The sequence below is a fragment of the Diospyros lotus genome, chromosome 8 (assembly GCF_014633365.1).
Source record: "Diospyros lotus cultivar Yz01 chromosome 8, ASM1463336v1, whole genome shotgun sequence".
NCBI lineage: Eukaryota > Viridiplantae > Streptophyta > Magnoliopsida > Ericales > Ebenaceae > Diospyros > Diospyros lotus.
The window spans coordinates 31,881,793-31,899,719 of record NC_068345.1 but is presented as its reverse complement, the minus strand read 5'-3'; the positions used below and the strand labels follow the sequence as shown (position 1 = coordinate 31,899,719).

Here is a 17,927-nt window from a genome sequence, read left to right as displayed (position 1 = left end):
TAAACATGTCCCCAATATTCGACATTAAAAAAAATAAAATATAATCATTTCATAAAGATAAAATTCAAAACTAATGATAAAAAGAATTAAATGGAGAAATTAATATTATAATAAAATATATCATGTTGTCATATCTTAATGATCGGAATTCTCAAAAAAAAATTCGAGAATTTTAAAAAATAGAACAGAGGGAAAGACTGAATTAGGGAATGAGAATGATAGAATTAAAAAAAAAAAAGATAATAGAGAATTTGAGAGAAAGAATTCCAAAATGGAATTGAATTCATTCATATCTTCATTGGGTGAAATCAATCTTCCCACAATCAAATGGAAATTCTCTTGCCCAACAACTTGCATCCTGATTGCCCAAGATCACTTACAGCAAGCATATGCACGTTAGTTATTCTCTTTTTCTTCTAAATTTTTGAATTACAATAAGTTATTTAGGTGATACATGACACACACATATTTATATATTAATTCTTCGACTCTCCAATAATAAATGTCACCCTCTACACTTATCTTATCAAATTCTAATTTTATAGCTGAGAGGAGAGTGAAAATATGCTCCTTCTATATGCATGTCCTCTTCTTGATTTTTAGAATCACCCATTTATCAAGTAAATAAATGATAATTATAAAAATATTTATAAAAATTTTTTACAAAAAAAAATTAAAAAGTTCTATAAAGGAACAAATAAACAAACAAACAATATATGTCACTGTAACTTGCTCTTGTAAAAGAAAGGTGAACGACATTTCAACCACAACAATCTTCATGATAAAATTATCCCTCGCCACACGTTTTGATAAAAACCATCCCTTTTTAAGACATACCATATAATTGATTTGATACTTTGATTCAACATATCTACTGTTTGAGTAGCTTTTAAGAGGAGAATTAGAACTATGTGTGTGTGTGTTTTTTTTTATAAAAGGTGAGAATGTTATTATTAATAAACTACAACCTCATAACAGAGAAGGGCATTAGAGAGGGTTGGAGAGTAGTAACCCCCAAGTCATGAAATCCACAGAATCACACACCCAACCAACACTTGCTGCTAAAGCTTTTAGCCTTACACGAGAAAAAAGCACACGCCCCAAAGGATTGAAAACAGAAAGCAAAGCAATCTGGATTGATGGATGTCACGCAAACTCCAATCAAGATCCAAAAAACCCAGTCACCAACTGAGACCACACCGGCCCCCAGCAGATTTCATTTCACACGCTCAATCTTATACATATAAAAATTAATTTGCACTTTAAATATAACTGTTGCATTACATAGAATACTGCTTTATATATACAAACATGTTATATAAATGCTATTTTTCCTAGCACCTCCACTATATTTCATTTTGCATTTCCATTACCATGTGTTATATATAGGTTTGTGAAAAATCAATTGCTTTCTTGTCTTTCAAGAAACATGTCTTACTCTTACATTGGATTTTTTCTCTCTTTGTATTTGCAGAAAATAAGAATATGAAAGAAGTTACTTGTGTAGTTCACTCTGTTTGAACACGAAAGTAACTCCAATTCTCTATTAGTTTAAGTGTTCAATTATACATCGGACTTTATTTAACGAAAGATTTAGGCAAAGGTGAATGAATAAGATAACATCCACTAGAAAATTCAAGGCCATGCACTGGCAGGTGTAGGTGAATGGAGAAGATTAAAATAAAAAAGGTTGTATAAAATTCTAGGACTAACACTGGCCTCATGTGCTAGGTACACGTAATAGTAATGGTGGGTTTGATCAGACGGCATGTTTATTCAATAGTAATATAGAAATAGTTGTAATCAAGGATGGGCGTAAAGCATGCCAATATAATACCCAATTTCGCTTTCATTTGGCCATACGTGTCCCTAATATTCTCCAAGGCGCCACCGCTTTCGGCGAAAAGTACGACTACAAGACAAAAAATAGACAACAAAGAGCGAGCCCTGATCTTTCTGTATCGTCAAACCACCGAAGCTCGCGCTGCAGCTAAGTTGACAACTAAAACGTGACTCCACTCACGAAAATATTATATAAATATTTAAATATGATATTTAAAGTAATACTTATATATTAATATATTATATTATATGTTATATAAATATATAATAAACTACTATAAAATATTATCTTAAATGCTAAAAATTCTATATTGCTTACCTAAAACTACTACTAAAATCGGAAAAGGGCAAAGCCCTGACTACGACAGCTTCTTACTCTCTGAATTGACCAACTAAATTATTCCTCATGATTTGTCTTGCTCCTTCCTATGTCCATCACACGTGTCAGACCTATGAAAATAGAACGGCAGATCACCCAAGACGAGGACGTCTACCAGCTTTTTGCCACTATCTCATAAATTGTGACCATATTAGCATCTCGGAAGAAAGAATGGAAAATTAAGGTATCGTACCGACCAAAAGGGAGTCTCCGTCTCGTTTCCTATATTTTGAGTTCAGCTTCAGCCTTTTCACTCTCTTTCTTCAACCCTACTGTGGAACCCGGCCTGGCAAATTCCTTCCGTCAAGTATAATAAACAAAACAATTGGCACATCAAATACAAGTCTCCTGATGAAGAAGCAGAGGGATGGATGGGGCTGAAAGTTGACCATTATTTACTCATAAATATAACGTTCCTCCGCCACACCCCACACCCAACCAGCCCGCCGCCGCCCGGGGCGCCCAAGGGACAGTTAGGACAGACATTATGGTCTAGGAACCGAGTCCAAATTGACGCTACGTACGGAACGTACTGGCCATTTATGTTAAAACATTACAAAACATTCTTGTTCTCTTGCTTCTTCACTGGCCACCTCTATCCACTTGTTCAGGAATTTCTCCTACCTGGATCATCTTTTTATCAGTCCTCTCTTCTTCTGCAAACTGTCCCAGAATTAAGATTTTCATATCAGGCTTCCTGGAAAACAGTGCAAGTGGGAAAATACGTTGCAATCTTTCCATACCTTCTTTGAAATTTGTTGCAAGATCTCTATTATCTCGGAGAATTCTGGCCTCAATGATGGGTCTTGTTGCCAACATCTTTCAAGCAATTCCACCATCACTGGATGAGTGTGCTTTGGTACTATAGGCCTCAGACCCTAAAAACCAATGCTCAAACAAAGATATTTACTCATATTCAAGGAATTTTGATATAACCATCTCAAGAAAAAGAAATAAAAAGTTTCATCTGCGGTTAAGTAAAAGTATTGCATATTGCATATGCTAATTGTTGGTCTACTTATGCAGGTTTTCAACAATTAAGTGCAACGCAGTGTTTCCTGAATGATAGCCTGGCCAAACAACCAGCAGACTTTTGATTGATTTGAGATTCCAAAAACTAAATTTGCTTACCTGATGCATGGACATTCAGGAAACACATTATTAAGTGCAATCAGCCAGCTTATGTTTCCAGAATGTAAAACACCTAACTTTTGACCTTAACAACCCGCCTAATGGTTGACTAGAAATTCCAATAACCAAAATCTGTTTACTGATCAAACAGTCAACTTGTGTTTGACTGTTGGACTCCAACTCGTCTGAGTCATGACTGACCTACGATCAGTTGACTTCTCATCTGGTGGTTCTGCAGAGTGTGCACTACTAAAACACGTTTGATTCATTTCATAACATGTTGAAACCTTGTCTTGAAATATTTTACAATAAATTTGTCACTCATCAAAACATATTTAAAGAGTATACAAAGCACAACACGTCTAAGTTCGCTCAACACTAACTATTCTTTAAAACTCAAGCAGTTCAAGGTACCCTCAAGTCAACTACATACTATCAATTTGGTAACACAAGCACTACATTAGTCCAGAAGATCAGGCCATTTCCATCAAGCAGGTAAAGTTAAGTAAGGTACTCTATTTCATGTCATTTAAATCCAGATTTCAGATAATGCAATCATTTATGGAAATACCTTCTGAACCACACCAATGGCTGCTTGTAACGGGGTCAAATATTCATAGGGAAGCTGGCACAGTACAAGATACAGAAGGTTATTGGCATTGTGTAGCATATAGTAAAAACCTATAAAGCAATACTGCATTAAATAAATTAGAATCAGTTATTTAGTTTTATAAAAATAAAATAATAACAGGGAAAAAGTGATGCATCAACATGGCCCTAACCTTTCCTGTTAGCAGCTCCCATAGTACAATTCCAAAGCTGAAAACATCAGCCTTGCGACCATAAGGCTTGTGTTCGATAACCTTCAAGTATCCAACAAATTAGCAAATGTTAGATGTGGAGTTAAACTGGTCAAGACACCCAGTAGGGAATACGCCATTCCATGATGCAATTCATATGGGTTAACTGAGATTCATAACATTGGGCAGCTGTTAAATCAGATGGCCTTGAAATCAAAATTACGGTCATAAATCAAATATAGAAAGTCAACCTCTGGAGCCATCCACCGGTAAGTTCCAGTTTCAGCAGTCATCACTCCAGATGTTGTTTGCACTCTGGCAACACCAAAATCAGCTACTTTGACAACCTATGAGACAGAACTTTGGAAATATCAGATTGATGATCAGATAAAGCATGATGATGCTCTATCTATTACCATATGCACTGCATAATGCACCTATCAGTTACACAAGATAGCTTGAACAGACATCAATTGGAAAAATTAACGTGCATTTGAACTTAATATGCAACCACAAGTCCCTCCCAACCCAATCTGTTACTTTGTCCGTTATTAGGGTTAAAATTAAGATGATCCTACAGGAAAGATTATTTACTTCAACCAAGATAACTCCCTTAACACCTAACAGGAAGTCAGACTCAGATGGGTGATCTGAGGGATTTGGGGAATTGGAAGAATAGAGAGAAAGGGGAATAAGGAATGGGAGAATAGAGAGAGAGAGAAGAGAATATGAGAGAGAGAGAAAGGTATTCAAGAGATGCCCCAAGGGAGGAGATCAGTTTATTTTACAATGATCCTTCGTTGGGGAAAAGGATCATAAGCTCCCAAATTCAAATATTACAACTGCCTGTTGCAACTACCATTAAGAGGCTATAAATTCACGCCACAAATAGTTATTTACTATTATTATAAACAGAGGCATATAATGCATTCACGCCTAACTAAGCATTATCATTTTTATATACAAGATAAGAAGATAATCCAAGCAGTAAAAGAAAAGTATGTAATAGAAAAGTAATTCTTTTGTCTACCTCTGTCTGAATGGTGGAGGTTAAGATAGGGCATAATAAAAGGGCAAGTTTAACACACAAAGAATTTATGTGTAGGCTTGTTAGGATTGGAATCAATTTTTCATTTAAACATGAGGATACGATGGCATTGTCAATCTTAACAAATTTCAGAGTAAAACATTTTCCAAATCTCTTTGGATTTAAGTGTCTATGAAAGAAAAGCAGTCTCTGAATTAAATGGCTAAAGATATCCAATCAGGATGAGTGATTTTCAGCCATGTGTGACAATGATATTCATAAATGTTTGTTCTACAGAGCTTCTAAACAGGCTAATGATAAATATAATGTAAGAATACAAAGTCACAATGGATGTATTACATAAATGTTATTATATAACAACAGTAAATTTACAACACTAGTGAATAGTGTATGTAGTTAACAAGTCAGTAGGGCATACTATGACAAAGTAGTAGTAACCAATGCAGGAAAGAGATAATCTTTAATGATTAAGTATTTTCTTGTCAAAGTAGATTAGCTGTTGTCTCTGTGAATTGATACTTTGTTCTGGTGCAAGTAGTAATATTAAATCTTCTTGTATTATTAGTATGGTAAGCTGGTAACTTGAGTATATTGCTCTGTGTTATATGTATAGTGTATACATCACCGAAAAGAGAAATGTAAGGGAATAAAAAAAAAAAGAAAAGGAAGCAAAGAAGAAATAAAATAATATACAAAAGAAAAAAAATCAAATAAGTCAAAAAGAAAAAAAGTATCAAAGAATTCAGAAGTACTGTACAAATTGAATGCCACTTGAAATGCCTTGAAATGCACAATAAATGCTGTTATTGTCGAACAGTTTGCAAGGTTAAAGGTTTAAAAGATGAACGATACAATGACTATTCAAGAACAAAATAAAGTTGCAAATTGCAGAACATTCTTGCATCATACTCTCCGAGCATTTTTAAGAAATAATCTGAGAGGCAACGTAAGGTGGTGTGCAATTAATTATTCAAGAATTAATCAAGTTAAATGCTTGTTTTACCCATTTCAAATTCACTTATATGTGCAGCTAAAAAAGAAAAGCCAACATAAGAATTCTTTGAATTCCCAGGGTCATGTATTACACTACAGTCAAATTGGTTTAATGGTATCAGTTTGATCTTTAACTGAAAAACTTTTAGCGTAAAATGCACTAACCTCCCCTTAGGTAAGAGGAAATTCAAGGAACCTTACAAAGACCTCTCCTGAGGTTTATAAAGCAGAACAATTTAACCTTACCGTTAGCAAACCATCATTATTTTTAAATACCTAAAATGCCCTAAACTCTCTCTCCCTCCCCTCTCCTCCCCCCCCCCCCCCCCCCCCCCAAAAAAAAAAAAAAAAAACTCTTTCTTTCGCTCCCTTCTCTCCTCCGATGACAGCAATAGAAGCACGTAGCAGCAGCAGTGACTCCCTTCCTCCTCCCAACCTCTCTACCAAACCCAGCCACGGGCTCTCACTCCCTCCCTCTCTCTTTCTGGGTTCACTGACAATGAATCCAGGCGATTAATCTCAAGATGAAGATGAACCTCAGTGGCTGCTAGGAGGTCGTCACCATCACTATTTTCTTTTTTCTTTTTTCAATTTTTATGAAATGTGAAAGAGAGGAGATGGGGAGAGGAGAGAGAAAAACACGGATAAAATGTTCATTTTACCTTTTTTAATAGCGTTGGAGGTCATTGTAATTTCTCAAAATGAAGGAGAGGTCCTCTGAATTTAGTCTTATCTCAAGGGAGGTTTGTGTAATTTACCCAAACTTCTATTTATTCAATTATGGAGTTATTTGGAATGCAGTAAAAACTAAAATGTATCTTTACAAGTTATTATACTTACCAGTAAAATACTTGACCACGTAATCATGATGATCTCTACTTACATGTCTCTCTTCCCACCACAAGTGTTCGTATTCCATCTTCTCTTGAAGCTCTTTTAACAGACAAAATAACTTGAGGAGTACCATAACCTAGCTTACACGCTAATGGTTACAATATTTTAATGCTCCTATGTGCATTTTAAGTTGAGTTCCAGCAAGGAGAGAAAGGCGAACACAGTATTCTGATTTATAAAGACAAATGTCTGGAGCTTGAATTATATTGATGAACATGGTACTCTTATTCATATAAATGCCTGCAGTCTAGAATCCAGATGATATGATGGTACCAGTGATCCTAGAATTAAATCAAGCAAACAGTGTCCACTGCTTTAGTAATAAAATTTGACAAGAACATTGTTGCAAGGACACACGCTATCTCAAAGAACAAAACTATTCTAGTTCATGAAAGAAACGCCCTAATTACAACATAAATATTAGGCAAGCTTAAAATCAAAATAAATCATCTCATCTTTGAGAGAGCAGACAAAATTACTCAGTTGTCTTGTGAAATGAAAGAAAACGAATTCAAAAGGTATATCATGGTGAAATTGAACTATTAGCATATCTTAACAAATATCTCTAAAGACCATTATTCAAGATGTTGTGAAAAATTACCAACTTTAGCAAGTAAATCATAGACAGGTGTTTCACGAGAATATAAGTAATAAACCTCAATATATATACTTCCTGAGCAAAGTCCCTTCTCACATCTTCATTTAGATACTCAGCATTAAGAACTTTGATGGCTACATCCTGGCTGTGGAAAGTACCTTTATACCTGTGTACATGAACATACACAGTTACTGAGCAAAAAAAAAAAAAAAAGAAGAATGAATGTCTACTGTTAAAAACATGCAATAAAAGAAAATCAAACCAATGGCAAAACATATGGCGAAACTCACAAATCTCCATATAATCCCGAAGCAATTTTCCGTTCAAATTTCAACCGCTTGGGATCAATTTCCCATACATCAATGCCATCAGTTGGTATGTTCACATGGTCAAGATAAAGCTCACTACCCGTTTGCCACAAATCCCCAGCAGGAGATATTTGATTTTTTGACCTAGATAGCTTCTGCAATGCACTTCAAAATACACCATTTAAGTGTATGCTCACATATATAGTTCATGATAACTGACAATTGGTACTTATATAGAGGCTACCTCAATTTTTGGAATTTCCTTCAACAATACAGTTCTAAGTTGCTCTGTTTCCTAGAATTTTCAGCAGACAAATGAGTCAAACAGTTATTAATGAATAACATAGAGAGAATAATTTTAGAATTTCCTTTTCATTCTTTAAAATTCAAATGTGTTAAAAGAGTTCGAAAATTTCAGATTAAAACCTAGCGGCAAAATTATGATGTGGAGAAAAGATTAAAATCTAAGAAACTAGTGTTAAGAAAGAAAACAGTTAGGGAAAGTAAAACAAGGTCTGATGTCTAGCATAACATTGGAGATGACTAAATAACATTATTGGTACCTAAGAATACAAAAATGCAGCAAGTGGATGGGATTTTCCAATAACCAGAGAGCAAAATAAACAACAATGCATGCTCCAATTCTTTTTTTTTTTTTTTTTTCTTTACTTACCTATATGGTAGACAGCTAATTTTTTCCAGGCTTCCAGCAACAAAAGTGTTTACAGACCAATACCTAAATGAAGATCATATCCGCAACCATAATAAAAATTAAGCCACACCTGAATTTGGCACATTCCTACTAGGACATGTGAACAGAAAGTTTAATAACTTTGGACACCTTGTATTGCCCTTGTAACGTGGCACTAGAGGTAATACTGGTAATTCACCATATGCAATTATCTGAGAGTAACAGCTACAACAGTAAGACAATATTTCACCTTTGGCATTTTGACTTTGGTTTTACAACTATTTCCTTCCCTAAAAATATTTAATTATACAACCATAGAGCAAGATCTCAAAGGCTCAGGACTTCACCATTCATTGAAAGAAACAGTTACACATTCTAATGATAGAAAATGCAGCTTTTACAGTCCACATTCCTTTTCCTTCTAGGATATTAAGCTGCATTGCATTGTGAACAACCATTTATGAGAACTTGTCTAAATAATGTGTCAACATCAACAACTTATCAGTCATTAGGTTTTACATTCTTACCAACAGCAAATGGAATTTTGTACTGCACAATCTTCCTTTGAAATACCAATTTTATGCATTGTGAACTACAATTTACAATAAGTTGTCAGATAATAATTATCAATAAAATGTAACTTCTAAAACATTTTGAGGATGACAACAGCTAATCTGATGAAAAATGAAGGTTCTTACTCATCCAAAGTAGAACGCAAGATGGAGATTATTGCACTCTGCGTTGCAAAGAGGGTAAAATCAACATGTAATGAAGGATACATGATCTTCCATTTTGAGTTAAAATTATCAAGCACGTGAAAATTCAAAAGAAGTTGCAAATAATATTAAAATACCTGCTTAAGAAAACATATCTATGATTATAACAAATTGCAGCTTTATCTACCAAAAGGATAAAATGACAACGAAGCAGCACTCCAACAAATAGTTCTGTTCCAAGTGGTTCGCACATGCATTTCTTGTTGAATACTAACAAATATTGGTTAAGTACAAACACAAAGAGCAAAGTACCTCGGGCCCCCAGCCATCGACAACAAAAACATCCAACGAGTAACCATCTGAAGTAGAAAAAGCATGTGCTTCTTGGATATTCAGCCCAATCTCAGAAAGCAATGAAGTTAACTGAAAAGCAAGCATACAATAAATTAAGATTAAATGAGGAACAACAACAAACAGTCAATGAAAAAGATTGATAGATAGTGCCAATCAATTAAACTGAGGGTTGTTGGTTAAGTGTGAAATGTTGTTGGACAGGTGATTCAATATGTTCTTACTGTCATGTTCTCCCCTTCTCTCCTCTCTTCCTTTTCTTTCTTTCTTACCGACTCTGTCTTACCTTCTTTTGTATCTTCTTCTCCCTCTCTCTCTCTCTCTCTCAGTTCAAGTCCTTCATCAATCATCCAATCAACATAAAACAGATAACAATTGCCCATGAATAATATGGCAATTATCAATGGTAAAACAAAAATCTGCTATCCATTTGGGTGCAGAAACAAGTCCAATAGGCTCAGGCTTGACGCTATATATTCCTCATACATTTCATTCAGTTTTTCTGTGGGTTGAGGCTATGAGAAGAGTAGATATCAACATTATTCTGTAAGCCACTGGATTTTTGAGGGGCATTTTGCATCTTCATTATTCAATCTTGATCTTACAAATCTTTCAAAATGTTATAAAACTAAACCTTTAATTGAAGAACAATCCTGAAGCCGCCTAAATAGGGTCTTCCACATATTTTCTATAGGTAATGCAAGTGCTATAACTACACCCAAAAAAAAAAATTGCAAGCAATTTTAGCCAATGAAGGATTCTGCAACAAATAGTTGATGCAGGTTTTAGTTCCATAACATCAATACAAGTTTTTACAAAGAAAAAAAAAAGGATTGTCAGATCAGATGCAGCATAATTGCTAGGAGTGTACACATCATAGAATGTGTGTCATACGACCACATGAAAACTCCGATTCTGTTGATGCTCTGCTGCAGAGGTCTTACCCACAAAGAAGACCATAGTACCAAGGGAAAGAAGAAAACTTTTAAGAGCAATGGAAAAGATGTAATGACCCATGTTAAACACCTTAATTTAGAACTTAATGAATAATAATTAAGGATGACATGGCCTTGTCATTAAAAGGGAAAATAAATTAAAAATGGTATAGAGTTGGAAAATTGTTTGTGAGAGACCAGTAGGATTATTGTAGAGTGTAAATTGGACCTTTTTGTTGTCCTACACGTGCAGGGCCATGTGCATAAGTATATATACTTGTATGTTAGGGGAAAATATTCAATTGTGAGATCAAGTCATCATGCTAACATAGTATCACAATCCACCATGCATTTAAATTGTGAAGGCGTGGCAATTGGTGAAAATAAACTCTATTTTAAATTTAGTAAAAGTTACCGACTTCCATGTACTCAGATTGTGTATACAAAGCAGGATATTATTGGATTGTAATACCATGGCAGCACAATGACAAAATATCATAGTTACATCAAATATATTCTCATAGGTTACATGCCTCAATTGAAGACACGTGAAGGCCTGAGGGCATGGAAGCATGAGGTAGAGTAGATATGGCTTCCAATGTAGGTGCAAGAGTCTGAGGGGGAGAGGGGGAGAGAATCTGACATAACAATTAGTACACATGGCCTGAAGTAATATTTATGAGGTATGCTAGTATGCTTCATTAAATGCATGCCTGACCTTAGGAAAGGGTAAGTAAGAAAGCATGTAGGAAGCATTAAGTGCTCATAGCTATAGGCCCTGTTTGTTGCAGCTTAATTAAAGAAATTATAGCTTCTAGCTTCTTAGATTATAGCTTCTAAAACTTAGAATAAGTTATGAACCTGTTTGTTGCACCTTCTTAGAAGTTGTAGTTAAATAGTTGTGGTGTTTGATATCATAAGCTGTAAAATAACTTATTTTTGTATAATTGTCCATAATACCCTTAGTAGTTATAGAATGATAATTTAAAAATTAATTAGTGTATATGTATAAGTTTCAAGTGTTATAAAAAATTAATTACAGTATAGAGAGAGAGGAAGATGGCGAGAGAGAGGAAGAGATCAGAAAATGGAGATGGCGGTGGAAGAGAAAAACCCATGATTGCGTAGACAAGAGGGTAATTCTTTGTTAACAATAAGGGCAAAATTGTCACAAAAATATAATCATTTAAGCAGAAGTTGTAAAAGCTGGGGTACCCCAACTTTGAAAAAGCCAGCTTCTACCCCTTCTAAAAGCTAGTAGAAGCTATAAGTTAGAATTCTAAAAGTTAAAACAAACACTACATCCCAACTTTTTTGAACCTAGAAGCTAAAAGTTGCAGCTTTTAAGCTGCAACAAACAGGCCCATAGTAGACACCCCTGAAGTTCACTGAACATCTGTCTGTTCAAAGAATGTGAGCTGGAAGAATACATGGGCAAGTGGCCCATGCAAAGGAGACACCCTACATGTCATATAGAACCTGGAGGAGCAGTAAAGGTATGGAGTGTACTAATGAGTGATTTTTTTGACTTTCTGTACTCCACCCTAGTTGTTGCCTACAAAGCTACACATGAGAGTAAAGAGAGTTTCCAGCTTGGTGTGTGTGTGTGTGTGGTTGTGTGTGTGTTGAGGTGCTAGTGCTTTGGTGAGGGTGAAAGGTGTTTTATGAGGGTAAGGTGGTATGTTTTCTACACAGTGCAGGTAGGTGCATAGCCTTGCTTGAGTACTAGCAAGAGAGGAGTCTTGTTGGGGTGGTAGTGAGCTGTAACACCCAAATTTTATAAGGAGAAAAATCCAAGAGGAAATAGGATTTCTGAAGCCATTGTAGATTAGGATAATTAATCATAATTTCAAAGAAATTGGAAATTGGAATTGAGTTCAGATTCTAAATGGAGATTGAGATGAGAGGGATTATGATAATTGTGGAGGGATTTAGATGGGGCTGGAAGTTTGACTTGATGATAAACTTGATTAAGTCTATCATAAATAAATAAAAAAATCATAATGATACATATATTATACCTTATTGGAAGAGAATTCAAGGATTTGGGTTGACTCTAAGGGATAATAGAGAGATAAATCAGAAACATGTATGGATATTATCTTAATATGATTTGAGAAGAATAAGGATTAAGATTAATTAAGGAATTGGAAACAAATCAATTCCTTGTTGAAATTTGAATAACAACATTATTCACCTAAGTTTGGAGGCAAATTGATTCCTTGTTGAAGAGGGATTAGGATTAGAGATGTAGATTTTGAGGATAAATTAGAAGAAAGACATACTTATTATTTGACTAGGATTTGATAAGGATTATGATTAATTGGTTAGAAATAACAGGAGAAATTGAATCCAAAACCAAAGGGGAATTGAATGAATCCTAAGAGGCTTATAAGTACACGCTTAGAGGAGGATTAAATTATCAAACTTTGATCCATGGGAATCAGTGAGAAGCAACGTCACTGGATATTTGTGGATTTTCTCTACAATGGGGTTACGTGAGTGGTTATTCTAGCACTAGTATGGTTTGAAAATCATTCCCATGCATGTTGAAAAATTATTTTGACAAATATATGTTCTTAATTTTGTTACTTGATATATATTCTTGAACTATTGATTTATGGTGACCATCATGGGATTGTGTGTGCATGGCAGTGTCTTGGTGGCTTTCCATATGGGTTTTAGTGTTGGCAGCAACAGCAAGTCAAGGCACCCACCTCCTTGATAGATTAAGAAGTTTCCTAAGTTACACTTAGGAAACTTTCTTAATCCCCAGCTTTCCTAATTATTTAGCATTCTTAAAAATTGTATATATGTTCTTTTGGTAATGTTTGTTGATAGAATGTTTATCAATCTTTGGTTTCTAAAAGTGTATAGTTTGGTTTCCTTTTTGAGCCTCTCCTATTCTCTATACGAGGACAGCTCGTGTACAATGTTTTGGGTAATGAAGAAGAAGTATCATTTTCTAAAATTTAAAAACAAATTGAGCACGGGGATTTATCAAATCATTTTAAAAAGATTATAAATGGTGTTAGCATGTTGTTATAAATTGTTGTGGAACCATTGGGGAAGTCCAAGTGTTACTCTGGCAATTGAAATTTGGGTACCCATGTGGTGCCATAGGAATTTTAGGCCCTATTCTCTTTGCTGTTTTCAGCTCATTTTGAGTTTTTAGTTTTTTAAAACACTAAAAATGCGTTTACTTTGTTATTTTCAAAAACGCATTTTCGAAAGCAAGAGAAAATTTTGTAAAGAAAACCCGAAATAACATTTTCATCCAAAACTAACTGAAAACACCCAAAATGTTAAAAACGCGAAAAACACCCAACAGCCACCCCTACCCCACCCCAATCTCGCACAGACCCACATCTCTCCTCTCTCTTTGCTCTTCTCTCCTTTCTCCTCTCTTCTCTTCTGGCCGTCGACCGCCACCGCCATCACTGCCGTCAACCGCAACCGCCACCACCACCGCGCATGCCACCGGCGGTGCAATCCGCCTTCGACCGCCCCCTGGCTGGTTGTTGGTTTTGTCTCCTCTCTCCTCTCTTCTCTTGCTGGTTTATGGGTATGTTGGTCGATGGGCCATTGGGTGTCGGGTGGTTGCCTCTGATCACTGGAAACTACCAACCACGGTGGCTGATGACGACTATCAATGCATATATAAGCGGGTGAGTAGAACGTTTAAGCTTAGATCTAAGGAGATTTAGCTGTTGGATCTTGCTGGTTTTTGAGTATGTTGGTCGATGGGCTATTGGGTGTCAGGTGGTTGCCTCTGATCGCCGGAAACCACCGGCCACGGTGGCGACTGGTAGTGCGTATATAGATATTGGCCGAAAATTAAAAATTAGATCTACGAAAATCCAACCGTTAAATCTGACTTACTTTTGTGTATGTTAATTCCCTTGGCTTAGAGTTTCTAATGATAGGCTTTGATCGTGTGAATCTACAGCCAACGGTGGTCACCGCCCCAGAGAAGATGCAGGGCACCGGAGAAGAAGAAAAGAGAAAAAAAGAAAAAGAAAAAAAGAATTAAAATTTTATTATTAAATTTTGAAAATAAAATTATATATTTACTTAAAATTTAAAAAATGTAATATATCTATATTATAATTAAAAATAAAAGATAACATAAATTATATTATTAAGTGTATAATTTAATATAAATTATTATTAAGATGTATGTTAGTAATTTATTAATCAAATTTATTGTTTTATTTTAATTGTAGAATTTTATTAAAAAAAGTTAATTTTATTATTTAATAATTAAATTCATTGAATAAAATATCATAATAACAAAAAAAAACAGTTTTTCAAAATTCTAAAGTAAACACATTTTCTAGTTTTCTATTTTAAGAAACAGTTTTTCATAATAATAAAAAGAACACGTTTTCAAAAATCTCAAAACATAAAATTAAAAATGAATTCAAAACTCAAAATTAAAACACGAAGAGAACACCACCTTAGTTTCTCAATGGGAAGAGATGGTCTAAATGTATTTTTATTATGCTCCATTAGATACTTGGGGTAAGATCCCAAGGAAATTATCAGGTCCCTTTGTGCATTGATTGGATTCAGGGTTATACTGCCCATTGAGATATTTATTGGGGTTTGAATTGATTATTGAATATTATGGTTCCCTTAATTAAATGATGTTTATTGCATCGTAAAAATTGATAACTACACCATATGACATGATGTGATTTTATTAGTGATACTTGTTGCATGGGAAATCTTTGTGAATCTTTGAAACTAGAATTTTGTTTATTATATGTATTAGAATCTTTATATTGAGTATTGATCTATTATGTGAGATAACCTGTAATATCTCGAAATTTTGGAGAAAAATAATAAATATTAATTCCAGCATTTGAGGATTTAAGGAAAATAATAATAAAAGTTTATATTGTTTTGAGAAAATAGGTAATAAAGGTAATTAATTATTTTGTTTAGGAGTATTTATGAAAATAAGAAAAGATTAAAATAAATCGATTTGGGTGAATTTCTAGAAATTCGGGGTGTAAGTGGAATAAGAGGAAAATCGAATGTGGGGTGTATGTGGGATTTTCGGAAGCTTTGGGGCGCTGGTGCAAATCCTAGAAATTGGCCGGAAGTCACCTTAAAATTAATTAAGGGTGTATTAGTTGAAGGCGAGTGGCAGCCAAGTGGTCGCACGCAAGAAAGGCTGTGGGCGAGACGCGAGTTCAAGGTTGCGGGGGGGCAAGCACGCGCGAGGATTTTTGGCTGAATTTATTCAACCATAAGGTGCCCAAAATAGCGCCGTTTTGGGAGGGGGGGGGGGGGGCGACGCGGCAACAGCTGGCGGCGCCACGTGGTGCGGCCTGGGCCGTTTATTTTGCCTTGGCCGCTAAGTAGCTACGCTATGTGATATTTAAGGCCAATTTTGGCGATTCTGATGTCCAAAAAGAGAGCAAAAAGAGGGGAAAATTGAGAGAGAATAAGGGGAACTCGGCCAACTGCAAGAATGAGGGAAGAAATAGAAGTAGGAAGAAAAATAAGAGAAACTTGGGTTATTCGGTGTCTAAAATGTGCCAATAAGTGGGTTAAATTACTGGAAGTGTTATATATTTAAATTATCAGTTTTCGCAGTTAGATTATGTAGATTACGCGGTTAGATTTAATTAATTTAAGCTATGGTTTTATTATTCGTAGTAAACGTTTTACCTCGTAGCGAGAGTGCGAGAAAGGCAAGAATCGGCCAAATAAATGCAAGCTCATAACCCTCACCTTACATTTTTTAATTTCCTGTGAAAGTCTTTGTGGTTTCTCATACTTTATTCCCTCTCTCACCGTGACTCGGTTCTACATATTAATAATGATCATCCGCGTGGCAACCCTCCCATGACTTATATATTATTAATGAGTTTATTGGTGATGAAAATAGTTAAGTAAAGGGTTTCCTTGTGTCATTGATTTCATCCGTCACGGGGCCTTGTATTGCTCCGCTTCCTTTGAGAATGATGCTGAACTCGTTGGGGCTAGGTTCTTAGAAGAGTGGACTATGGTTTAATTGGGTTATGTTAAGAGTCTTACTGGAAAAAGTGTAACGTATGGTAACATGTATATGGAGATGGACGGAATGAAACGAGATCGAGAAGGGTATATTGATGTTTATGTTGCCAAGTGTACGAAGGGTCATGAAAAAGAGGTTGCAAAATGAAAAGTATAAAAGTTTAGTGTTATCTGTATGTGTGTCTAAGAGTATGGGGTACAAAGCCTCTGACTGTCGACCGTGGGTCGTGGCAACTGATGGCTAGATGTATGGGCGCCAGTCATCAACTGTGACGATAAGCGCTAGACGGGTCAGAAGAACTGGTACTGTAAGATTCCCGCCTTAACTTTGTGCATATCTTGATGTGTGTGCTGTAGGGGGTTGGGTTGCATTCATTTGGGGGACATGTTTTGTGTGTGAGGGGATGTGTGAACATTTGCACGACCCGGTTGGTCTAAGAGCCAACTTAGGTTCTCTAAGTGAACCGGTGCATTTAGAGCATATCGCATGTGTAAATTCCTATGTGGGCCTTGTCATCACGTTTATACTACACAAGCCATTGCATTTCTTATTTGTTGCATTGCACGATGAGGATGTGTTGGCTATGAGTGATGGGGATGGGTGGCGCCCACCACAGAGCATATGCCGTGGAAGTGGCCCACGATGGAAAGTGGGGTACGACCCACAGTGTGAGTGATTATGGTAAGTGGGATACGACCCACAATGTGAGTGATTATGGGAAGTGGGACACAACCCATAGTGTGAGTAGTTATGGGAAGTGGGATACGACCCATAGTGGATTAATGATAAAGTAGCCTATATTGGGCTGCTAACAGGTTTGTCTGTTGGACTTGGGCGCCAGTGTGTGTTTTATGTGGGCCCTAAGGACCGTTTATGTGAAGTTTCTTATATGTTTATGCATCTAGAAATAAGGCAGGTATTAGATATGGCATGGTATAACGTTGCATTGACATAAACTGCATGGGGTGTTATGGGAAGAGTTATGTCTTTAACCTACAGTGATGCGGTCACCAATCAAGACTCGGCCCAAGGCTGACCCAACCAAACTGGAACAGTATCACCAAAATAGTAGTGCCATAATGTTATTTTAATACTTCTTAAGTTTTAGAATTCTACTTGATTTAGGATTCTACTTTATATTTCTACTTGATTTAGGATTCTATTTCATGTTTCTACTTGATTTAGGATTCTACTTCATGTTTGATTAGGG

The 17,927-nt window shown here is 35.7% G+C and overlaps 1 protein-coding gene across 1 annotated transcript in view; it reads right to left on the bottom strand.

The window, feature by feature from the left end:
- Positions 1–2,531: 2,531 nt before the first annotated feature.
- LOC127808604 (serine/threonine-protein kinase STY46-like) overlaps positions 2,532–17,927 on the bottom strand; it is a 33,752-nt gene continuing 18,356 nt past the window's right edge. Inside the window, exons 6-14 of the mRNA XM_052347176.1 lie at positions 9,713–9,823; positions 8,238–8,288; positions 7,976–8,148; positions 7,656–7,851; positions 4,404–4,499; positions 4,135–4,215; positions 3,924–3,977; positions 2,965–3,099; positions 2,532–2,884 (exon numbers count right to left, since the gene is read on the bottom strand). Of these exons, the coding sequence (XP_052203136.1) occupies positions 2,804–2,884; positions 2,965–3,099; positions 3,924–3,977; positions 4,135–4,215; positions 4,404–4,499; positions 7,656–7,851; positions 7,976–8,148; positions 8,238–8,288; positions 9,713–9,823 (978 nt within the window). The 3' untranslated portion in view covers positions 2,532–2,803. The remainder of the gene's footprint in view (positions 2,885–2,964; positions 3,100–3,923; positions 3,978–4,134; positions 4,216–4,403; positions 4,500–7,655; positions 7,852–7,975; positions 8,149–8,237; positions 8,289–9,712; positions 9,824–17,927) is intronic.